Raw genomic sequence first — 23,750 nt, 5'->3', positions numbered from 1 at the left:
GTGTTTATGGAGGGAAATGTATGGGAATTACACAAGTCATTGTGAAAGTAGATTCTGTAAGTGTGAAAGGGCAGGATGGGGAGGGAGGGATTGGGAGGGTTGCAGTATGCGCTTTCTACACAGAACGAAGACAGACCTGCACCAAAATTAGAAATGTACCAATCTTGTCGATCTTTTCTCAAACTTTATTTCTGGATCAAGATCTGTCCTCATTGCTGTATCCAACTCAGATTTAAGCTTATGATAGGTACTGAAGATTGCACAAATTCTTTAGCCTCTCTTGAAAATGGCAATTAAGCATGAGAATTCCACAAGGAATACTCTCTTAGCTTTCCACTTATGAGGAGGTAAAGAGTTTGGCTCAAAGGGTCCCGCGACCAGCTAAGCGGTCTCTATAATTCTACGAGAGGAGGAAGAGGGGCTGGGGAATTTGGTAAATTACCTTGGGGGCATCGTGAGTCTAGAGTTGACCCTGTGGGACACTGGCAAGTTAATATGTGATTGACAACTAGACAGACAAACCCACTACCACATGGACTTGTCACTTTGCAAGGATCTCTGCAGTGTTTCTGGAGGCAAGCCAGGTTTCTGGGGCATTCCAAGCTACTTGTGCACTTTCTGCCCACAGCTGACAGAGTCTTTGGCACTGTGGGGCTCTCAGTTATAGGATGTGGTTGGGGTGTGGTTGGCATGAGAGGACTGAAAGTAGTTGTTTTTAAACTAGGTCTGGTAGTGTATTTGATGGTAGGTGGAAGTTTTTGGATGGGTGGTTGAAATGTGGTTGGAAGAGGTTGAGAAGGCTGTGTTGACTTTAGTGTTGTGGTTTTATCAGAAAAGAAAGGTACATTGGGTGTCTTAGAGATTGTGGTTTGTGGTGTTGTACTAGTACTGGGCATTTTTGTGGTGGTTGAAGGCTGTTTTATTACAACTGGTGGTTGAGTTTGTTGAGGTGGAGGTATCTGAGAACTTGTAAAGAAGACTGTCTTTGGAGTTGTTGATGTGAATGCATTGGGTGGTATAAAGTGAGTTTTAGAGGAGGAAGTAAGTCTTGGAGTAGACATTGAGGGTAGTGATGGGAAGGAGCCTTTAGGTCTCAAAATTTTGGCCACATCTTGTGATGGTGTGGTAGTGGGTGGATTGGATTTAGCTTTGTTGATGCACATGATTTTGACTTGGCCATGTGAACCCCTAGAAGCTGAACATTGTAGTGTCCCACAGGCATCTAGACAAGGGTCTTTGCAGTGTCCTTGGAGACACAAGTGTGTGGTTGTGCCGCAGTCTGCATCACTGCGACACGGAGGCGAAGTGGACCTGGAGGTGGTGGTAGTGGGGATGGTGGAAGGAGTGGAAGTATCGGTGTCTGTGAACACATGCAAAATATAGAAAGGTGAATAACATAAATAACAACAGATATTATTTGAAGGGACATCTGTTACTCAAGTTCTCTAATAGTAACAGCAGTGGATACTGAAGAGGTTAAGTCACTGAGTCAGTCTTTGTCGCAACTAAAAGATTTTTCCAATAAGCTGTCTTTGTGGTGGTATTTTGTAGCTTTTAAAGAATATTCATCAGGTGCTAAAGAGCTGGACCAAGATTTCAGTGTGAGTTATGACTGTATTTGTGCATTAAGAATTGCTAATTCAAACAAACATATTAGCAAAAGATAATAGAATATGAGGTCTGTAACTTTATTAGTCTACTCCAGGGACATTTGGTGGACACACCCCCTCTCATGAACCCTTGGAAAGAGAAAAAGATGATTGAACTGACTACTGAGGTCACCAATTCAACAGTCAGTCACTGACCAAGGGTAAACTCCTCAAAGGGGGTGGATCCTTCCGAAGGTCCCATTATGGAGGTTAGTCGAGGTGGCTGGCTATGACAAGACTACGGGCCACTATTGTCCACCACCGCTCAGTCGGGTTAATACATAAGTAGTAGCAGCCGGGGCCGCTCGGCTCCTGGCTCTGGGCTTTACCTTTGACGCAGCCAGAGCTAGAGTCGCCAGTATAGTCTGGGGGGCAGAATTTACACTTTGGCTTGTGATCCTCGACGTAGCAGGGTCTGTTCCCAGGGCAGTCGAATGAGATGCAAGGGTCCACACACTGGTAAGACACACAGGCCTCATTGGGGGCACACCCTTCATTCCTCAGGCAGATGGTGATAGATGGTGTGCAGTCTTTCATACAGATGCACACAGGGCGGTGATTGAGAACGTCGCACTGCTTGTTTGGAGGGCAGGGGCGGCCCACAGCACAAGGGTCGGAGCAGCGGTTGTCGACACATGCCAGGTTGCTGGCGCACTCCTCATTCCGGCGACACTCGATCCGTCCTGTCGCACACACAAACTCTCCCGCTGAGTTCACAATGAAGCCATATTTGCATATACATGTGGGTTTGTGCTTCCTGACTTTACACACCTTGTGAGCCTCACAGACTGCAGCCTCAGAGGCACATGGATCATAACAAACAGCTTGAGCATCGTCACAAGCCATCTGTTCATCACAGTCGCCGTCCTGGTGACAACTGGTCACCTGAGACGCCTCTGTGGAAGACTGTGTGCTGCAGGCTGGGTCTGGCTCACAGGCCACCTCAGGCTGTCCCACATAGCACAGTGGGCAGGAGCACTTGGGCACATGGGCCACAGTCTCACAGAGAGCACGCTTACCGCAAGGGTGCTGCAGCCAGCATGGATCTTTACATTGTCCACTGATACAAGCCAGAGCCGACGGGCAGTCTGTGTCTAGCGTGCACGAAGTATCTAGTGTGTGGGAGAGGAAGCCACCGTCAGCATGCACACCGGTGGTCACCACCCGCCTGCTTCACCTGCTCCACATACACTCCTTTCATACTGTATTCCATATTATTCTAAGCTTCAGGAATTAATTCCCTCATCTATCAGAATCCATATGTTTAGAAGTAAACCTATGAATCACATAACCCCATAACAAAAATAAGCCCAAACTCACACAAACATACACATACATTGCCATACAGTGGAGCAATCTATGAATAGCATGAGACTGGCGGATGGGGACCACCTTTGGAACTATAGATGAAAGTAAGTGAACCAGTGCTGGTGTTACAATGTTAGGGACACTAGGTTGCACTTCTCATATTAAGTACTTGTACTCTTCTGGTTCTAATTGCACACAAATGTTCATAGACACACACACACACACACACACACACACACACACACACACACACACACACACACACACACACACACACACACACACACATATGCTGGATAAGTATATCAGCATGCATCTCTTGCATGAGTGGCTTCATGTTTGTGTTTTGGTTGTGGAGTCCTTGGCGTGAGGGTTATTGGCACATATAACATGAGGGAGCAGGGACATTAGAACACCAAACTGGACACATTAGAACACTTAAAGGTATCTATAGGCACTAATGATGAGTCCGGAATTGATTTTATGGACTTAACACAAGGACAAAGACAGTTGGGAATAAAAGCACTATTGGACGCAGGATAAGGATCTGGTTTGCTAAAGGACACAAGAAAAAGATTAGGGCTAGTTGAGGACACAGAACATGAGTAAAGGTAAGTAAAGGATACTAGGCAAGGATTAAGGTAGTCAGAAAACACAAAACAGAGATTATGCAAGGTAAGTAAAGGATAGAGAACATAATCATGTGACCAAAGCATAATCATCAAGATGACTAGTATTAGTATGAATCTATAGGATGCAGTACAATATTTAAAGTGATTACTGGATACAAAATGAAGATCAGATTAACCATATGAAACCTTAAGGCTATACCTCATTAGAGATGCAATGAATCTGAATAAGCAGTTAGCATAGCAGTCTGAAGACAAGAACATGATGAGGAACAATTGACAGATCAGAGGTAAATATCAGATAAGAAGAAAAAAAGATAAATGATCAGTTGAGAAGTACAAAAGTAAAAATAAGAATGAACAGCTGAAGCAGAACAGATATCAAATGAACTAAAACACTGAGAACAACAAGTATCAAGTGATCATAAGTTGAGCAAAGAATAAGCATTTATACAAACAGAAAGAAATATAACAGGGAAAACAAAATTAAGGAGGAATTGATGTGATAATGTTCAAAGTACATACTGTATTTAAGATAATAAATTTACTAAATTAAGAGAAAGTACAAAAGGAAGATGACAGATGTAAGTAATACACTTTAACATGCACATAAGCTACAAAATCTAAGGTTGCTAAAGGTGAAGATAAGCATCTACATAAGCAAAGCAGGTAATTATGAATCCTGCTGACAATTAAGACACAGGCAGATGAAGAAACAGGACATAGGCAAGTGTAATGAGTGGATAAGAGTAGTGCTTGTGTCTGTCTCACATGAACTGTTTGTCTCCTTGTGTCTACCCTGACTCTTGGCTATCAGGGATCAAAAGAGCACTCACTTGTCAACACATCTTGAGGCTTGGTGCGTGAAGTCAGGAAGCACAATGAAAACAGGAAATGGAAAATTGACAAAGAAAACTGGGGATGCTTCATTCTGCAGGAAGTGAAACACGATGCATGGAAACTTAAAACTAGTTAGAGGGAAAAATTGTGGAGAGAGAGAGAGAGAGAGAGAGAGAGAGAGAGAGAGAGAGAGAGAGAGAGAGAGAGAGAGAGAGAGAGAGAGAGAGAAAAAAAGGATATTGAGGATTGGGAGGAAGTGACAATCATATTTTTCAAACAATGGTGAACAAAATACCTGGGAAGTATTAAGAAAAATCAAGGACAGATTCTAAACTACATGAAAATAATAACAATAATAATAATAAAAAAAAAAAAAAAAAACATTACAGGACATTCATTATAGGAGTGCAGTGAGCAGCCACTTTGCTGCTCCTTTTTAAAAGTAATATTATAGTAATGCTTTACTATTAATAATCAATTAATTCAGTGTGATCTTCCATTACATTACTGTCCCATAAGCCAGGCTCCTCATGTTTTTTTTACCCTCAAGGTGACTTACTCACCAGCTGCCACGTTCAATGTTTCATGCCACTTTTAACTAGGAACAATCAAGGTCATGGGATAAGTACAAATATTGCACACAGATGCTACAAACACTACTATTAAGGATCTATGAAAACAGACCACTTTTAAAAACATCGAACAACCAAAAACTTTCCAAAATGAGTAAGCAGCCTTTTTGAATGTTCGATGCACTTAAAAGCTTCTAACAGATTCATTCAACATCTGTCCAGCCAGTTAGCTCGAGTCATAGGGGCCACTTCCCCAAGCACTGAGGAGATACTACCTCAAGGCTCTCCTGAGGTTGGTGACCAAGTCCTTCAAGATCCTACAGAAGTGAGATGGTAATAGGATCCAAAAGCTGTCTGTGGAAGTGAAAACTCAGAAAATGCGAAATAAAATATAGGTTCTTCAAGACTTCAAACATCACAAAGCAAAACTCTCGGTGTGGAGGAGTGAGTGGCCACTACGAATGAATAACTGCAGATCTACCATTCACCCCCACAAGTGTCTACAGTGCTGCAGGAAATGTAAACCGAGCACAAGGCATTCAGGATTGACTTACCTGGGTAGCATTCCACATAAGGATCCCCTGTCCATGAGGAGTTGCTGCACCGACACCCGTAACTTCCATCCCTCTCTCGCACACACCTGGCCGCCAGCCCACACCCTTTCTGCCGACAGTCAGCTGAACCTGCAGTTGGAAGTGGAAAGTGTGCATTTGACTCTAGTTGGTAGATATTTTCACTATTAAAAGCAATAAGCAATTATACACTTCCGATTAACCATCCTGTGGTTGGAAGTTTTACGATATGACAAAGTGCTAGTCATATCTTCATAATTTTTGCCATCATTCAGCTTCAATATTTAAAAAAACTGTAAGCAAGATTGATCATAAGTGGTAGTCTTAACACTTACACTTGATAAGAGGGTCACCAATTGGAAGATGGTCTGGGCAGTGACACTCTCCCTCTGTGCGAGAAATGGTCCTGCATTTGGCATTGATGCCACAGCCAATCCGCTGGCATGGGTCTACATGATCCTGCATACATATGCATCCTTCTTGATGGTATGGATCTCCTTCACAACCAGTATTGCAGGTACACAGGTAGCTGCCAACAGTGTTAACACACTGGGCATTAAGACCACATGGGTTGTTGAGACACTCATTTATCTCTTTCTTGCATTCTATTACTGGGTTGCCAAAGAATCCAGGAGGACAAGAACACTTTGCTTCTTGATTGAACACTGTACAACGAGCATTAATGCCACATGTATCATCTGAGCATAGGTGCTTGCATTCTCGGTTCATACATTTCTGATCCCTGTCACATTCCTGATCTGTTCTGCACTCATACTCTTCACAGCTCACTTTTGGATCTCCATGGTAACCATCCTTGCAGAAACAAAGTGGTCGATGATTGGAAACACGGCAACGAGTGTTGGCACCACATGGATCAACATCACAAGGATCTTCACACTTGTTGTTGTAGCAACCCTTGGTTGGAGGACAGTCTCCATTAGCACGGCAGCCAGCAACACAGAGATCCTCATGACACAAGAAACCTTCAGAGCAGTCACTGTGTTTGGAGCATTGTGCACGACAATAGTTGTTGCTGCAGACCTCCCCACAATTACACTGAACATTGGAAGTACAAGCCTTGACACAGAGGCCACTCTGACATGACCCACGGAAGCCACAATCAGTAATGGAGGAGCACTGACGCATTGGAGTGGTACATGCTATCAGTGGGTTGCCCACTGTATTGGAAGCACAACTACACTGTGGTTGGTGGTCCACTACTTCACACTTAGCACATTTGCCACATGCCACATCTCCTTGGCATGGGTCACGACACTGCCCATTCATGCAAGACAGCTGAGTGGGACAGCTTGAATCTGAGCGGCAGCCAAGGATGCATAAACGACCTCGGCAGATATTGCCTTCATCACACTGAGAGTCAGAATAGCAGATCTCCTTACAAACCCCACCAACACAGCGTTCATTGTTAAAGCAACCTTGATCATTAGAGCATAAGGGACGGCAGGTCCCATAGAAACAGGTCATTCCCTCTTGGCAGTCAGGTTCATCAGTGCAAGAGGTGGGTGGCAGACGGCAGTTAACATAGGGGTCACCTACCAAGTTGTCACGACAGAAGCATTTTGCATTATGATTTTCTGACCTACAAATAGCATTGCCACCACAGGCAGTAGGTGAATTGCATGGGTCAGTGCACTTGTTGTTAACACAAGCTTGGCTAGAGGGACACTCAACATCTGAGCGGCAGCCCACTGTGCACATGAGCTGGTTACAGATTTCCCCAGATCGGCAGTTGTCGTCCCGGCGGCAGGTAGGACGACACACTGATCCATCACACTGCTCAGTATCTAGGCAGTTAGATGAAGAAGAACAGATGGCCATACAGGTACCTAAGCTGCACACAAAGCCTGGGGCACAGTCAGAATTAATGTTGCAGGAGGTGGGCTTTCGGGAACAGGCAACATTGGGTGTTGGGTTGGGAATAAAGCCAGCAGGACAAGTGCACTGAGCACGGTGAGTGCTGACTGAGCAGTGAGCATTAGGGCCACATACTGAGAGGGAACCGCATGGGTTGGAGCAGCGGTTCTTGACACAAGCTTGGTCGGTTGTGCAGTCCTCATTGGCTCGACAACCAATCATACAAATATTGTTCAGACAAATGTGACCAAGGAAGCAATCATTGTCAACACGGCAGGTTACTGTAATGATAGAAGGCAGAAGAAACATTATTTTTGAGTGCCAATTAACTTAATAGTATTTACATAGCAATATAAGTAATATTTCAATGTATCTTTGTAACTGGTTGACATCTTCATTACTTTCACAATAATTTTCTCCATCTATCAATGTATCCTAAATAAAGGTTGATGTAATAACGCATCAACATACAAATACTGACAATAATTCTCCCCATATCTTAACCCTTAGGTTTATAGGGTATATATATATATATATATATATATATATATATATATATATATATATATATATATATATATATATATATATATATATATATATATATATAATAATAATCAACAGTAATAACTTTTCTCACAACTAACCTCATCTCCTCACAGAACTACATGTGAACTTCCTATCATTGTTGTATTTCCATTCATGATGTTGACTATTCTATAGGATAAGATATTTCATCATGCCCTCTGTATATATTATATTTATATGTATATTATTTCTCTGTCTATTAGAGAGCTTAGGCTTAGCGGGTTAATGCCCTAGTATTTATGTTATGTTGCTTGAGTAAATATGCTATTCTCGGCTAAACTATCAATTTATCAATCAAACAACTTTCTTTGATTTATTGAGAGACTTCTCATTTCCATCTAAGCTCCCTTTGAACTCTCCTTTTTAAATAAATTCAATGACCTGTTTACTTACACATGCAGGTGTTACTCATGCACTTCTCATTCTGAGCACAGTTATTGTCACCACGACAGCTGAGATAGCACACGCCGTTCTCGCACAAAAATCCTGATGGGCAGTCGCTGTTTCTCTGGCAAGCTGAAGGAACTCGGTAGCATTCCATTTCAGCCTTGCCAGTGAATTCAGGTGGGCATGAGCATTCCTTCTTGTGGTTTACCATATTGCAGATGGCATTAAGACCACATGGCTGCTCCTCGTCACATAAGTTGGTGCACTGGCCGCGCACACATGCCTCTGTCAGTCCACACTCAGAGTCACTTTGGCAGGGAGCTGAAATGATAAATGAACTTATCAATAATACTTACTCCTTTCCTATCTCCTTTAAAAATCTATTAGAGTGGTCATATAGTGGAAAGAATATGGAGGGTCTACTCACGTCTGCAAAGTCCTCCATCACAGATAGTATTTGGGGGACAGTCAGAGTTACCCTGGCATGGCACTTTCTTGGGACGGCAGCCAGTCACTCGGTCAGTGGCATCACCCTCATATCCTTCAACACAAGCACAAACAGCAATGTGATTGGCAGCACGACATTCTGCATTGAGGCCACACTGGGATTTTTCACACACATCTCTACATTTTGGAACATTATCTTCTTCCCCACAGTAAGCAGAAGGTGGGCAGTCTTCATCTACTAGACAGTCCACAGGTGGTTTGCATCCTTCTGTGTAAGCATCTCCCACAGTACCAGGGGGACACAAACACTTGTAGCTGCCACGGAAGTTGTAACACTTGGCACCGGAACCACATGGCTTTTCATCACAAAAATCAATAGGTTGGCATCCTTTCAAAGGATCTCCTTGGAATCCTTCACGACAGAAGCACACTGCCTTGTGCCCCTCAGAGACACAAAGGGCATTTTCCCCACACTGGTTGTTTACACTACATGCACCTGTAAGCAAATGCATTCTTTATTAATACTCTTGGACTGTTTTATGTTTCTTTACTGATGATTTTTTATTATGACATAAAGACATAGGCTAGTGTGGTCACAGTGGCATGATCAACACTTACGTTTGCACATGTAGTTGTCACAACGGTCCGTCTGGCTACATGCTTCATCTGTCTCACACTCAATCTTAAGGCAGCCAACTCGTTCGTCTTGAGCGTCACCAAAATAACCCTATGGGACAGTAACTTCATGATATACATAAACAAATACAGAGATACAAAATAACTTGAACTGCATTCAAAACTAGATAAATATACACATACAAACACACAACTTATATTTCTCTACAAACAGCATTTAAGTATATGACAAAATGCCTGATTCTAACTCAGGTTTTCTGAGGTAAAAACTGCTGAAGGCTAATGTCCATGGCAACATGACTGGTCTGTGAACGATTTTACATTCAAATAATTATGCAGGCCTGAGAGCCTGTGGGACCTCCTTAGAGACTGACCTGTGGGCACTGACATACTGGCTGATGCTTAATGGCAACACACTCAGCATTGCGGCCACACAGGACAAGGCCATCACACACTGCCTTGCATTCAGCTTGCCCAACAGCATTGGTACGGCACTGCTGGCTCTCTTCACATTCACTATTCTGCCGGCATTTCACCTCTACAACACATAGACCATTCTGACAAACCTGTGGAAAGAAGTGAACAACAAATATGTATATATTTCTAATAAATTCAAAGAACATGGCAACTTTTTCAATGATATGCTGCTTCTGCCAAAGAGCACCTATGGCTAAATTAATAATGATGGATAAAACTGAGGAAAGTAGCACTGTCCTTTTGAGCACAAAGAGGTAACCATAAGATATGAATGAAATTTACCTGGAGTGAGGGACAGTCCCTGTTGTTCCTGCATGTCAGTACACATGAGCCATCAATGCAAACCTGACCAGACAGACAGCCACGGTTGCTGGTGCATGAGGCTGTGAAAACAAAGAGTAAAGGAATTATCAATAATGATATTGCTGTGTCTAGTATGCATAATATTCTATGATTCACTAAACCATGTTATGCAGGATAAAGATAAATCTGTTACTCACGGACACAGATGCCTCCATTGCATTGTTCTCCAGCAGGACAGTCAGTTTCTTTAGCACAATAAGTGATTGTGGTGCAGCCCAGGCTGGGATCTCCAGTGAAGCCGGCTTCACAGTAGCACTGGTGGAGGTGGGCACGAGGGGTGCAGCCAGCATTTTTGCCACACACGCCAGGGATTGAACATGGATTAACACATTTGTTGCCAATGCAGGATTTATCTGCAGCACAATCACCATGACCAAGACACTCAAGAGGCACACATTCAGTGAGAGGGTTGCCTGTGGTGCGGGGTGGACAGGAACAAGTTGCAGTGTGCTTCTCAGTATGGCATACAGCTCCCTTTCCACACACACCTGGCTTTCTACATGGATCGAAACAGTTGTTGTCCACACATGTAGCTGTTTCAGGGCAATAAGAATCATCTAAACATTGCCCTGGTGTGCGGCAGCCAGATACCACAGGGTCACCTACTTGGCCTTCAGGACACACACAAGAGTAACTTCCTAGAGAATTGCGACACAGAGCTGAGCGGTGGCATGGTGCATCATGGCATTCATCCATGTCGACACATGCTCCTGTTGCATCCCTCTCAAATCCTCGTTCACAGTAACAGATGGCAGCATGGTCCACAGTTTGACAACGGCCAAATCTACAGTTAGTGTTGTCACAAGGATCTGAGAAAGAAATGAAGTTGGGGATTTTAAAAATTAGTTTACTAAAAAACCTTGGTTCAAACTAAATCAGCACAATGGAGATAGAAAATAACTTTCTAGAGTACTTATTACAAAGGAAAACTAATTTTCTTGAAAGGTTAAAATAAACAAGGATACTCACTAATACACTTATAGTTGAGGGTGTCACAAAGCTTGTTGCTGGAGCAGTCCTTGTCTTCAATACATTCTCCTTTAACACAGCCCACAGTAAGATCATTAGGATCCCCATAGTGGCCGGGAACACACTCACACAAAGGCTTGCGATCCACCACCTTGCATCTTGCATTATTTCCACACACAGCAGAAGCACATGGATCAATGCATTCCAGTATTCCATTTTCAGTTTCTTCACATGCTTGGTCACCCTGGCATGTGCTATCATCAACACAGGTGTTTGGCTTGACACAGCCTGGGGCTATATAGGGGTCACCCACAGTGAAGGCGGGACATGTACACTTGTATGAGCCCAGTAAATTAATGCAAGAAGCAGTTGAATGACATGGATTCTCTTGACATTCATCAATATCAACACAGCCATTCTGGCCTGGGAGGAATCCTTTGTCACACATACATTTTTTTGAGATGCAGACTTCATGAATGCGACAGTCGGTATTGCTTCGGCATCCTGGTATACATGAGCCTTCGATGCATACCTCTCCTTGCAGACAGTTGCTATCACCAAAACAAACCCTTTTGCAAATTTCTCCACAGTGTTCACCCTGAGCACACTGGTTGTCTTGTTGACAGATAGGGTAGCACTTTCCCACTTCACACACCATGCTAGGGCCACAGTCGTTGTTGGAGACACAGGAGCTTGGCACACGAATGCAGCCTTGTTCTGGGGTGGGTACAGCTTTGAAATCAACAGGGCAGTAGCATGAGGCACGCTGGTTCTGGACTTTACACTTGGCATTGGGTCCACATACATTTTCCTTTGAGCATGGATCAACACATTTGTTGTTCACACAACCCTGCTCAGAAGGACAGTCACCATTGCTGCGGCAGCCTAAAAGACATACTCCAACAGTGCAGGCCTGTCCAGTGGGACACTGTGAGGATGACACACAAGGCACCATGCACTTGTTCCTGATACATCTTTCACCCTGGGCACACTCTTCATTGTCTTGACACACTGGTCTGCATTGGCCTGCCAAACATATGCCCCCTTGACACTGTGAGTCACTGGTGCAAGATAAAGTAGTACGGACACATCCATTTTCTGGAGTAGGATTTGGTTGGAAACGTGGTGGACAGGTGCATATTGGCTTTCTGTTGACAATATTACAAAGAGCATTTGGACCACATGCACGATCACATGGAGAAGCACAGCGGCCATTGAGACAAATACTGTCCAACTGACAGTCCACATCACCATTGGGACACATTCCTATGGGATGGCAACCTGTGGTGTAGGGGTCACCCACCATGCCAGGAGGACACAAACACTGGTGTGTGCCACCAGAGGAGGAGCATGTGGCTGATGAATGACAAGGATTAGGGTCACACAGGTCCACTACTGCACATGCAATGTCTGGAACTGGTTGTGGCTGGAAACCTGGTGGACACTTACAATTATAGCGATGATTCTCAGCAAGGCAAATGGCATTTTCTCCACATGCATCAAAGCAGACATCAAAGCAAGTATAATCAAGTCTGTTACAAGCTTGGTCTGTGGGACAGTCCTCATTTATAAGACAGCTCACTGAACTGCAACCTTGCTCAAGGTCATTGGGGTCACCTGTGAAGAGCCCAGGAGGGCACTGACACTGAGCAGCATGATTGTTTGCAATGCACACTGCTCCTGGTCCACAACGCGTGGTGTCACACACAGCAACACACTTACGAACATTTCCCTGAGCCTCACACTTGTGGGTCTGTGGACATTGTGCATCATTCTGGCACTGGTCAAGAGGAATAGGTCGACACCCAGTCCGGTCATTGGGGTTACCAATATAGCCTGCCTTGCACTGGCATAATCCGCGATGGTTGCTGGCATAACAGGTGGAATGGACAGGACAGTTGAAGTCGTGACACACTTCTATGCACTTCAAGATACCAAGTTCATCAGGTTGACAAGCAGCATCAATGGCACATTGACGATTGCTCTCACATTCTGGCACAGCTGGTTCTGTGGAGGAGGTTAATAGCATTATCACAAGTGAATTGAGAGAGAGAGAGAGAGAGAGAGAGAGAGAGAGAGAGAGAGAGAGAGAGAGAGAGAGAGAGAGAGAGAGAGAATATTCAAACAATTACAAAAAATTACAAATATTAAACAGACTTTCTAGCAAAAGCTGGAGAAAAGGAATTCATATTATGTATAAAAAAAGAAAAAAAAAATTGAGAGGAAAATTAAATGAAGTGAGTAATCTGAGATTAATTCTTCTTATGGCATGATGTTTCTGCTGTTCTGAAACAACTGATGATGATTAATTCCCACAAATATTGTAAGATTTCTAGACTAAGAAAAAAATAAAAGCTAGTTGATAAAAACAAGACTTATGCAGAGTTGCAATACTCACTCTGACAGCGGTTAGTCACTGGGTTGTGCAAGTAACCCTCGTCACAGCGGCACAGAGGACGATCATCCTTCACATAGCACTCCTCATTTTGGCCACATGTGTGACTGAAACATGGGTCAATGCATGCTCGCATTCCTTGAAGGTCTACCTGGCACACTTTGCCATCATCACAGTTGTCATCATCATCACATTCATCCTCACGGTCTTCTGGTGCACATCCTGACGCAGGATCATTGGGATTTCCACCATAGCCTTCTTTGCAGAGACAAGAGGATCGATGATCCTGAGCCACACAAATGGCATTGGGACCGCACTCCACCCTATTGCATGCTTCCTCACATGTTCGCTGTCTGTTATTTGGGAAACAAATTTCATCATCCTCGCAGTCAAGGTCATTGCGGCATCCAGATGACTGGCAGCCTTCTTCCTTGTCATTGGGATCTCCCTGAAAACCTGGACGGCAGAAGCAAGATCCCCGGTCACAGGCAGCATTAGGGCCACACACCACTCCTAAGCAAGCAGGTGGGGCACAAGCTGCAGGGTCTACAAGACAGGGGTCATCTTTCATGTCTATTTCCATGCACATGATAAATGGATTGCCAGAAAAACCTTCTTGGCATCGACAATCAAAGCTCCCTGGTGTATTGAGACAGATAGCATTCATGCCACAGGCATTACCAATGCACTCATCCACATCAGTGCATTCCACATAGGGGTTTCCTTGGTACCCTACTGGACACACACAGTCTACACGATTCACCCCCTGGCGACACTGAGCAAAGCTGCCACACTTAGTGTTGGAGCAGTCTGCCTTCTCGCTATCTTCTGACTCGCAGGACTTGTATGGATTGCCACTGTATCCACCATTGCATACACAGCGGTTTGGTTCACCATATTCGCAGTGAGCATTGCCTCCACAGCTAGGAGTACAGAGAGGTGGAGTCACCGCTGTATGAAAAGCAAAAGTAGTAAGACTCAGGGAAAAGCAAAACAAAACAATCAATAATAGACGTAATGTGATGAAGTTTACATTAGCTCGTACCATAAAGAACATTTTGGAATATATTTTGTAATCATATTATCTCTTTGTAAATGAAATGCAATTAAAAAAATAAATAAAGTTGACTGTATGATTTAATGAAACAAGAACCATCAAAGAAGATGAAATATACTTACGTGCAACACAGAGCAGATCAGGTTCACCCAAGAAGAAGGGAAGACATACACATTTGTTGGTATTTTTGTCACACTTGGCTCCAATGCCACACACAACTCCTTCACACCGCTCCTTGCACCGTCCATTTATGCACACCTGAGGCTCTTCACATGGGTTGGTGGATGAGCACTGGGAGGGGACACAGCTACCACCAGGGAAGGGGTTACCATTAAATCCTTCCTCACACTTACAGGTTGGACCATCACTGGTCACGATGCACGTTGAGCTTGGCCCACAAAGGAAACCCTCACACATGGACACACAATCCCCATTGGGTCCCTCAGTATAACCTGGGTAACAGCGGCACCATGCAGTATGGTCTTCAGCTTCACAATAAGCATTCTTACCACAGGGAAGAGAATAACATGGATTGACGCAGTTCTCTCCTGGTGCGCAAGCAAGGTGACCAGGACAGTCATTGTCTGTATAACATTCTGCAATCTGTGTACCAGTACATGTGCCATGGAATGGGTCTCCCACAGTGCCAGGAGGACACTCACATTTGTAACTTCCAATCTCATTGATACATATGGCATTTTGCCCACACTTTATCTCCTGACATTCATCAATATCCACACAACCAGCAGGACCCTTGTCTGCAAAGCCTGGCAGGCAGGTACACTGGGGAGGATCAGAAGGAGTGCACTTGCTGTTGATGCCACAGGAGAAAGCCTCACATGGACTCTTACACTTGGCATTGTCTTGGCTGTCAATAAAATATGGTGGAGGACAGATACATTTGCCTGGTTGAACACAGCGTTTGTTTTCCTCACAGTCATCATCCCTTTTGCACTGTATTTTAGATGCAGAACAACCAGAGGTGAATGGGAAGCCAGAATATCCTGGTGGACAGCGGCAATCATATCCACCTACTAGATTGTAGCACTCAGCATTTAGAGCACATCGTGGACTCCCATCAGGCTGACGGACAGCGCACTCATCCACGTCTTGGCATGATCCATCAGCCAGTGTAGTGAAGCCCTTCGGACATGCACAGTAACTGAGACCACCTTGGATAGTGACACACTCAGCCCCAGAAGGGCATTTGTTCCCTAATGAGCAGTTTGCCAGCACACAATTGCCTTCCACAATGCGGTATGGTGGTAAGCAGGTGCACTCCAGTGTGTTACAGCCTGTGGACAGGAAAACTTGTGATGGTAATTTGCCTAATGTAGAGCTGCTACTGCTACCAGCTCCCTACCATTATTACTGCTATACTTGTACTGCAATAATTGCTCTTACTATCATCATTATTAATATCATCATTATTATTATTATCATTATTATTATTATTATTATCATCATTACTACTACTACTACTACTACTACTACTACTACTACTACTACTACTACTACTACTACTACTACTACTACTACTACTATTTTCTTAATAAAGAAAAATCACAAATTGATTTATTAGCTAAAATAATTAGTCATTTGTTTAAAACAATCAGTCACTTACGTTCACAGACACTGAAGGGGTTGCCCTCAAAGCCTGGTGGACACTGACAGTCGTAGGATCCAGGAAGGTTTTTGCAAATAGCATTAAGTCCACACACATGACGGTTGTCCACACACTCATTTATGTCCTGGCATCTGCCAGTAACTTGATCACGTGTGTAACCACGACGGCAAACACATACATTCTTATCAACAGAATTGTCTTGCACACATTGCTCCCCTGTAGGACAAGGCTGGGTAGGTCCACAGCCAGGAGGTTTCACTGCCACACAGCCTTCACGTGTTGGATTGCCTTCAAAACCTGAGGGACACTCGCAGGTGAAGGCTCCTGGCTCATTGCGACACACAGCTCCTGGACCACATGGATTATTGGCACATTCATCAACATCAGTACATCCAAACACGCCAATTGGATTTCCATTGTAGCCTTGGCTACATATGCATTTAGGCTGTCCGTTGATCAACTTGCAGTCAGCATTAGGACCGCAACGCACATCTTCACAAGGATCTGAAAGAAATCAAGACTTAACTTAACTATTGCATAACTACTAAGAATGATGGAAGTAGGAACACTCTAGCATACAAATATAGTCATCTCCACTTGATTACTGCTGAATAAAATGTTAATTTAGAGTCATTCAATCAAGAAGTCAAGTAACAATTGACTAACTAACTGCTCAATATTAATGAATATGAACTTGGTATTGTGTAGTCATGTATAGATGTAGTGCGACTTTCCTGCATGTTTACAGACTTATAAATGACACTTTTGACATCCAACCATATATTTTCAAATTGTTTTTGAATTATGAAGATAATTTTGCCAAACATTCACTCAAAACTGTCCTACTTTTACACAGTGTCATTTTACTTGTAACATTAATACTACTACCATCCATGCAGTCTTTCATACTGTTTATCACAACATTTAATAAACATCAGTTGATCATAGACGCTACAGAAACAGCATAAAGAAATGAGCAAACCTGTAATCACATAGTGTACATACCAAAATGTAAACAATAAAAAGTGTTCACAAAGTTTCAGCAAAATATGTGTCACATATCTGGATGAACTAATAATAGAGATAAGCTTCCTTCCAAATCAATCTAGAAACTGTGAATTTTGATAAACTACATACGTCTGCAGTCATCTCCAATGTTTGGGTCAGGACACATGCACTGCTTGACAAGGCAAAGGGCATTGCCAGGACAATCATCATCCTCTTCACACTTCATAATTTCAAGGCACTGAGTGAAAGGATCAGGATCAGCAACTGTGTGAGGTGGACAAACACAGGTGTAGGAACCAGGGGTGTTGGTACACACAGCACCCAAACCACATGTTCCAGGTTGCCGACACTCATCCACATCTAGAGAAAAAAAGCAGGGCATTACCAATAATGTCAATGGGGAGGTAATAAGCAAAGGGTTGAAGTTGAAACAGAGAGAGAGCTTATTGCTAACAATGTTGATAAGTTTCTCCATAATCATCTTGTTTTCTCTTCTACTTAGCACTTCAAGGGATCTAGAAACCAATACATGAACACTTGTGTATGTATGTGCGCACACACACACACACACACACACACAGTGTGTGTGCCTGGTCTCAGACCTATCCCAAGATCGGAAATAATGAGCTCTGAGCTCGTTCCGTAGGGTAACGTCTGGCCGTCTCGTCAGAGACTGCAGCAGATCAAACAGTGAATTACACACACACACACACACACACACAGTCCTACCCGAAGATCGGTCTATGAGCTCTGAGCTCGCTCCGTAATGGGGAAGAGTTGCTGGGTGACCAGCAGGTGACCGTGGTGAATTACACACACACACACACACACACACACACACACACACACACACACACACACACACACACACACACACAACAAGACTTTGTGATAGAAGCCATCTCATTACTGAAATAAGATGATTATTTTTTTTTGTTCATAACTTAAGGATAAGGGGAACCAGTAGAATGGTGTGATCAAAGAGCAGTGCCCAAAGATAAGAAGAAGAGGGGCAATACACCTGCTCATTGGTACTAACCACATTCCTGGAGGGGATCTCCGGTGAGTGGGTGAGGGCAGGAGCACTCAAAGCTGCCCAAGGTGTTGATGCACTTGGCATTCTTGCCACATGGGAACGGGTGTCCAAGACACTCGTTAATATCTGAGCATGCGCCAAGTGAAGACAAGAAGCAGGATGGTTAGTAAAGCTTTGGTTTATACAAGCCATCAGGTTTGTAACCACTGGGGTGGTCTTCCTGCATGGAGTCTCTTGGGTTAGTTGGCATGCATCTCACACAGTTAATCACACATTAATTCAGGAATTACATGGCTGCTGACTCAGGCTTGAGAATAATTGTGCCATATATGCACAATATACACAAAGCTATTTTATAAAGTAGTAAACTTGTGCAGAGTAGTGCAGTTAGCAAGGATCTTTAGTTTGATGCTGTTTGATATCTACATACACCATTTGTAAGAACAAAGCCACATCTTGTACCAATGACTCATATCATACAGATGTGAGGAGACACCATCAAGGCTACGAAATATCCATAGAAAAAATATCATAGTCAATTTAATTAAATTTGCTTCAGTTCACAGAATTTCACAAACATGAACATCTAAGCTGTAGAGGAATACTAAGCACAATCTTCTAAGCTAAACCATAACTCTTTCTTGGTATCTGTTTATCATCAGCCAGCAACCAAAATTCCAGGGCACTCACACTCTCATTGGTGATAGTGAATATCAATATGTATTCAGTATTTGCATGGTAAGAGTAAGTAAAGCATGATGAATGAAAAAAAAAAATTCAATTGAATAAGGAAGGATTATATTAGCAGATTTGAGTAAAACTGGGCTTGACAAGATAAAAAATGCAAAAGATCAGCAAAAGGTATGTTGTGGAGGAAAAGAAGCGATAACTGGCATGATGGACATGGTGAGACGCTCATGGGAACATGGCAAAACATGAGAGATTACTTAGTTAAAAGTTGTGAGTGTGAGGAAGAAATTGTAATTGATGAGAGAAGCATGTTAGCAGGCAAAAAGAAGGAAAAAGTATGATCAGCATACAAGTTGAGATCAGAATATCATGCAATAAGATGACTCACCCAGACACTTGACATTTGGATTGCCAGTGAAGCCTGGTGGGCACTGGCAGGAGAATGAACCAGGGGTATTGGTGCAAAGAGCATTGTCCCCACACTGTCCTGATGGTCTGTTTCCTGCTGAACACTCATCCACATCTGCAAATGTAAACACACACACCAAAATAAAAGAAAAGAACAAAGTGTGAGAAATTTGGTATGATGAAAACTGAAGATATAGAAAGAGCAGAACAACAGATAGCAAACACAAGAAGAGGAGCATCCATGACTTCCAAACTGAACTGAAGTAGATATGAAGACACAACAATACAAGCATGATGAAAATCCCATATACTATGTAAATGCAGCCAGACAAATGCACAACCATTGAAGAGTGCCTATCAGGCAGAATGAAAAAAGTAAAAATATGTAATACTATACAGATAAAACACAACAAAAATGCTTACAAAGTGCACATAAGAGCATAGGCATACCACAATAACAATGAAATTTCTTTTGAGAGATCATCACAGCTACACTGGAAGAACAAGACTTAATATCTATGAGAACAATCCACTTACCCACACAGCCAGCGGAGATATCCACTGGGTCGTAGGTCCAGCCTGACTTACACATACACATGGCCTCCACCCCATCAGGTTTACAGTAGGCATTTGGGCCACACTGGATACCTTCACATGGAGCTGAGGACAAATATGAAAGGTATAGTTAGAAGAGAAGAACAAGTCAATATCTCATTCAAAGTGGAAAAAATTAGTTCAGCAAGTGAACACAATAAGTGTTTAGTGTCATGGTGATGGAGCTAACATTGTCAACCAAGTCTGATGCTAAAATAGAAAAAATGCAGCTTGATATATGCAAAAAACACTAGCACAAAGGCTGGACACAAGATAAATGGTAAACAATTAAGAACATATCATGATGCAAATAAATAGAAGTATACAAGTACTAAAGCAAAAAAAATGCTGCTTCCATTCCTACCTTTACAGGCAGACTCTGGTGGGTTACCAAGAAAGCCAGCATTGCAAGTACACTGAAAGCTTCCTGGAATGTTCTGGCACTGGGCATTGGAACCACAAGGTGACGTCAGGCACTCGTCCTCATCATGACACACTGCACCCACAGCCTTGAAACCATCTCGACAGTAGCACTGGCCCTCCAAGCACTCAGCATTGTTCACACAGTCAAAGTTTGAAAGGCACAAAATGCTCACATCAGCCTGTAGGAGGTAAGTGTAAGGTGAGTATGACAGTTAATGTAGCAAGGAGAAAAACTGATAGCATCAAAGACTTGGGATGCAATGCATTAGATTATGACATGACACACCTGTTCGCATGCCACCTGAGGAGTGGGTCTTGGAATGAATCCTTGGGGGCACACACAGGTGTAGCCAGGCTGAGTGTTCTGGCAGACAGCATTGATGCCACATGGTCGGTCATAGGCTGCACACTCATCTATGTCTGTACCAAGGGAAAAGACATGTCAGCAAAACAGTATTAATGTTGAGGAGAGGGAAGCACAGTTAGATACAATGACAAAGGAAGGGGTGGGAAAAGAGGCAAACTATAATTACATAGTAATGCAGATGGAGGAGGAGGAGGAGGAGGAGGAGGAGGAGGAGGAGGAGGAGGAGGAGGAGGAGATGGAGATGGAGGAGAAGGAGGGAGGAGGAGGAGGAGGAGGAGGAGGTGGTGGAGATGGAGATGGAGGAGAAGGAGGAGGAGGAGGAGGAGGAGGAGGAGGAGGAGGTGGAGGTGGAGGTGGTGATGGTGGTGGTGGTGACACTCACCCACACAGCCAGAGTAAGGATCTCCAGTGTAGTCAGGTCGGCACTGGCATGAGTAACTGCCCACACTGTCCAGACACACAGCATTGGCACCACATGGATTGGTCAGGCACTCATCGACATCTGATAAGGAAAGCAAGGCAGAGGTAAGTAGACAATCAACATTAAAGATTCCCTGTTGCTCATTATTCCCCAGTAATGTGTCACCTATTAAGTGCCACCACACACTGGCGCTCCCATAAAGTGTGTGTTGCTCTAATATTACTAAGACAACACATTTTTGTTACTTATGTTAACAACTATCATTGAAGGTTAAAACGTTGGTTAGATATTCCAGTGCACACAACTACTCACCCTCTGCACAAACAACATTCAGACTGGGACAAATATTAAAATTAGTAATATGATTATAAAAAAATTGTGATTTGAAAAGCAAAGTTAACTAGATACAAGTAAATATCCATAACATGAAGATATCATCAAGTCATCCAGGGTAAATGCAGTATTATCTAAAACTGAGGTTGCTTGAAAAAAATGACAAGAAGTACAGTGAGCAAAGATCAGTCACTCATGGCCACAGCAGCCTGAGCAAAGCATCACAAGATACAATGGCACTGATGGGAGAAAGTAAGTTACTGAAGTGAGTAATGACTAGTTCACAACTCACATCTTTATTTTATGAAACTGTCATGCATCATATTTACATACAGCACTTGGTAAAGAATAGTAATGCAAAGTGCCTAAAGATTGGTTATGCAGTGCTAATGAATTGTATTGATAATAGATAAATAAATGGAATTAGAAGCAGCAGACAGGTAAAGTGAGTTATTTAGTAGTAATGGAAATACATCACAGATATGGCAGCTGAGACCAAGAAAGTTTGTTACATGGTTGGAGAGGTTGGAGAGGCAGCATGAAGGAAGCAAAAATTCAACAGCAATACAGTTTTCAGAATACTCTGGAAAAGAAATACTTCTGGAAGTCTGGGAAGGCATTCTGAAATTATTCCAGCTGCCAAGATGAACAACATGCATTATAGAGATAAATTGAAGTAGCATCAACATAACAATGGCAAAAAAGATAAAACACATCAGATGTCTGGGCTCACTGCTACCGCAGGTCTTATGTTTGTGTCTGGAGGAATTATGTTTGTGTTTGGAGGAAAAGTAGTTTCCTTAATGTCTTGAATGTAGCTAAAGCTGGAATAGAGCTGTTGATGACAAAAAAAAAATGTAGGTTATGTGTAAATGGAAGTAGTCAGAGTTGTCTTACGTCCATGAGTCAATAATTATCAAGATGAAATTGCGAGAGACTACGAAGGTTCGGATGACGTTTTTCCTGGGGCAGATCTCAGCTGCGGTAGATGAACATGAGGAAAATGAAGGGAAGCAGTGCACGGAACTACTAACTGCTGCAGGTTTCCTTTCCGTCACCCTCGTAGCCAGGAGGACAAAAACACTTGAAGGAGCCTGGAACGTTGAGGCACTTGGCGTTTGGACTGCAAGTGGTGGCCAGCCCACACTCATTGATGTCAGAGCATGCCTGTTCTGGGTTGCCAGTGAAGCCTGGAGGACACACACACTTGTACGAGCCATGGGTGTTCATGCAAGTGGCTGCTGTGCCGCATGGGAAGGACCAGTTGGATGGCCGTCCCAGGGGGAGGATTGTCGTCACCTCCACCTCGTTCTCGTCCGGGCCGACGCACTCGTTAATATCTTGTTAGTGAGGCACCGTAGGATTAGTATGAGGCAGCCAATGAGGTGTGATATGAGGCCACACCTGGCTGGCTACTGGCAAGCATTAGTTTTATTAACTTATTCGTTATGCACAATGCACAAGTCCACAGCTGCCTCAGGGACCACAGTGAAGGAGGGATTAATTCATGGATCACTGTGAGGTCCCAGGAGACCCACCACTGTTGTCAATTCAGTTAATGGGGTCAAAACTCATAAGTATTGCCAAACTAAACACTTACAGATTTTGGCATGAACAATAGTGGTCTTACCTTTACAGGCCCCATACATGTCATATGGGTCACCAACAAATCCAGGTGGACAGGCACATGTATAGTTGCTGATGCCATCCACACAAAGGGCATTAGTGGCACATGGGCTCTTCTCACACTCGTCGATATCCTGTGAAATAAAACACAGTTAGTCTTTGACAAAGTCACACCTTGTACAGAAGAAGTGATACAGGATGTTGACATCAGCACAGCAGGCAGCATCCCTCACCTGACAGCCGCTGCGGGAGTACGGGTCACCCCGGTAGCCGGTGGGGCACTCACAGTCATGTCCTCCCTCTCGGTTGATACACTTGGCAAAGGGCCCGCAAGTGTCGACTCGTTCGCATTCATCCATATCAGCACACTACAATGGTAAAATAAATATGTCAGCTGCAGTTTGTATCTATGTACAAAGGACAAACATATCATGAACACCTAGAGTACCAAGT

General features: G+C 43.4%; 1 protein-coding gene across 1 annotated transcript in view; it reads right to left on the bottom strand.

Annotated features, from left to right (window-relative positions):
* The window catches only part of LOC123514063, a 221,370-nt gene that overhangs the window by 106,392 nt on the left and 91,228 nt on the right, over positions 1 to 23,750 (bottom strand). The window contains exons 8-30 of the mRNA XM_045271661.1: positions 23,531 to 23,665; positions 23,302 to 23,431; positions 22,706 to 23,011; positions 21,300 to 21,419; positions 20,837 to 20,970; positions 20,492 to 20,729; positions 20,071 to 20,193; positions 19,514 to 19,648; positions 18,439 to 18,561; positions 17,529 to 17,759; positions 16,389 to 16,895; positions 14,887 to 16,059; positions 13,711 to 14,658; positions 11,313 to 13,319; positions 10,481 to 11,152; positions 10,263 to 10,363; positions 9,878 to 10,069; positions 9,486 to 9,594; positions 8,848 to 9,363; positions 8,427 to 8,741; positions 5,906 to 7,726; positions 5,553 to 5,681; positions 1,979 to 2,761 (exon numbers count right to left, since the gene is read on the bottom strand). Of these exons, the coding sequence (XP_045127596.1) occupies positions 1,979 to 2,761; positions 5,553 to 5,681; positions 5,906 to 7,726; positions 8,427 to 8,741; positions 8,848 to 9,363; positions 9,486 to 9,594; positions 9,878 to 10,069; positions 10,263 to 10,363; positions 10,481 to 11,152; positions 11,313 to 13,319; positions 13,711 to 14,658; positions 14,887 to 16,059; positions 16,389 to 16,895; positions 17,529 to 17,759; positions 18,439 to 18,561; positions 19,514 to 19,648; positions 20,071 to 20,193; positions 20,492 to 20,729; positions 20,837 to 20,970; positions 21,300 to 21,419; positions 22,706 to 23,011; positions 23,302 to 23,431; positions 23,531 to 23,665 (10,948 nt within the window). The remainder of the gene's footprint in view (positions 1 to 1,978; positions 2,762 to 5,552; positions 5,682 to 5,905; positions 7,727 to 8,426; positions 8,742 to 8,847; positions 9,364 to 9,485; positions 9,595 to 9,877; positions 10,070 to 10,262; positions 10,364 to 10,480; positions 11,153 to 11,312; positions 13,320 to 13,710; positions 14,659 to 14,886; positions 16,060 to 16,388; positions 16,896 to 17,528; positions 17,760 to 18,438; positions 18,562 to 19,513; positions 19,649 to 20,070; positions 20,194 to 20,491; positions 20,730 to 20,836; positions 20,971 to 21,299; positions 21,420 to 22,705; positions 23,012 to 23,301; positions 23,432 to 23,530; positions 23,666 to 23,750) is intronic.

The sequence above is a fragment of the Portunus trituberculatus genome, chromosome 37 (assembly GCF_017591435.1).
Source record: "Portunus trituberculatus isolate SZX2019 chromosome 37, ASM1759143v1, whole genome shotgun sequence".
NCBI classification, from domain to species: domain Eukaryota; kingdom Metazoa; phylum Arthropoda; class Malacostraca; order Decapoda; family Portunidae; genus Portunus; species Portunus trituberculatus.
The sequence above is the reverse complement of the archived record's forward strand: the minus strand, read 5'-3'. Positions and strand labels throughout refer to the sequence as shown.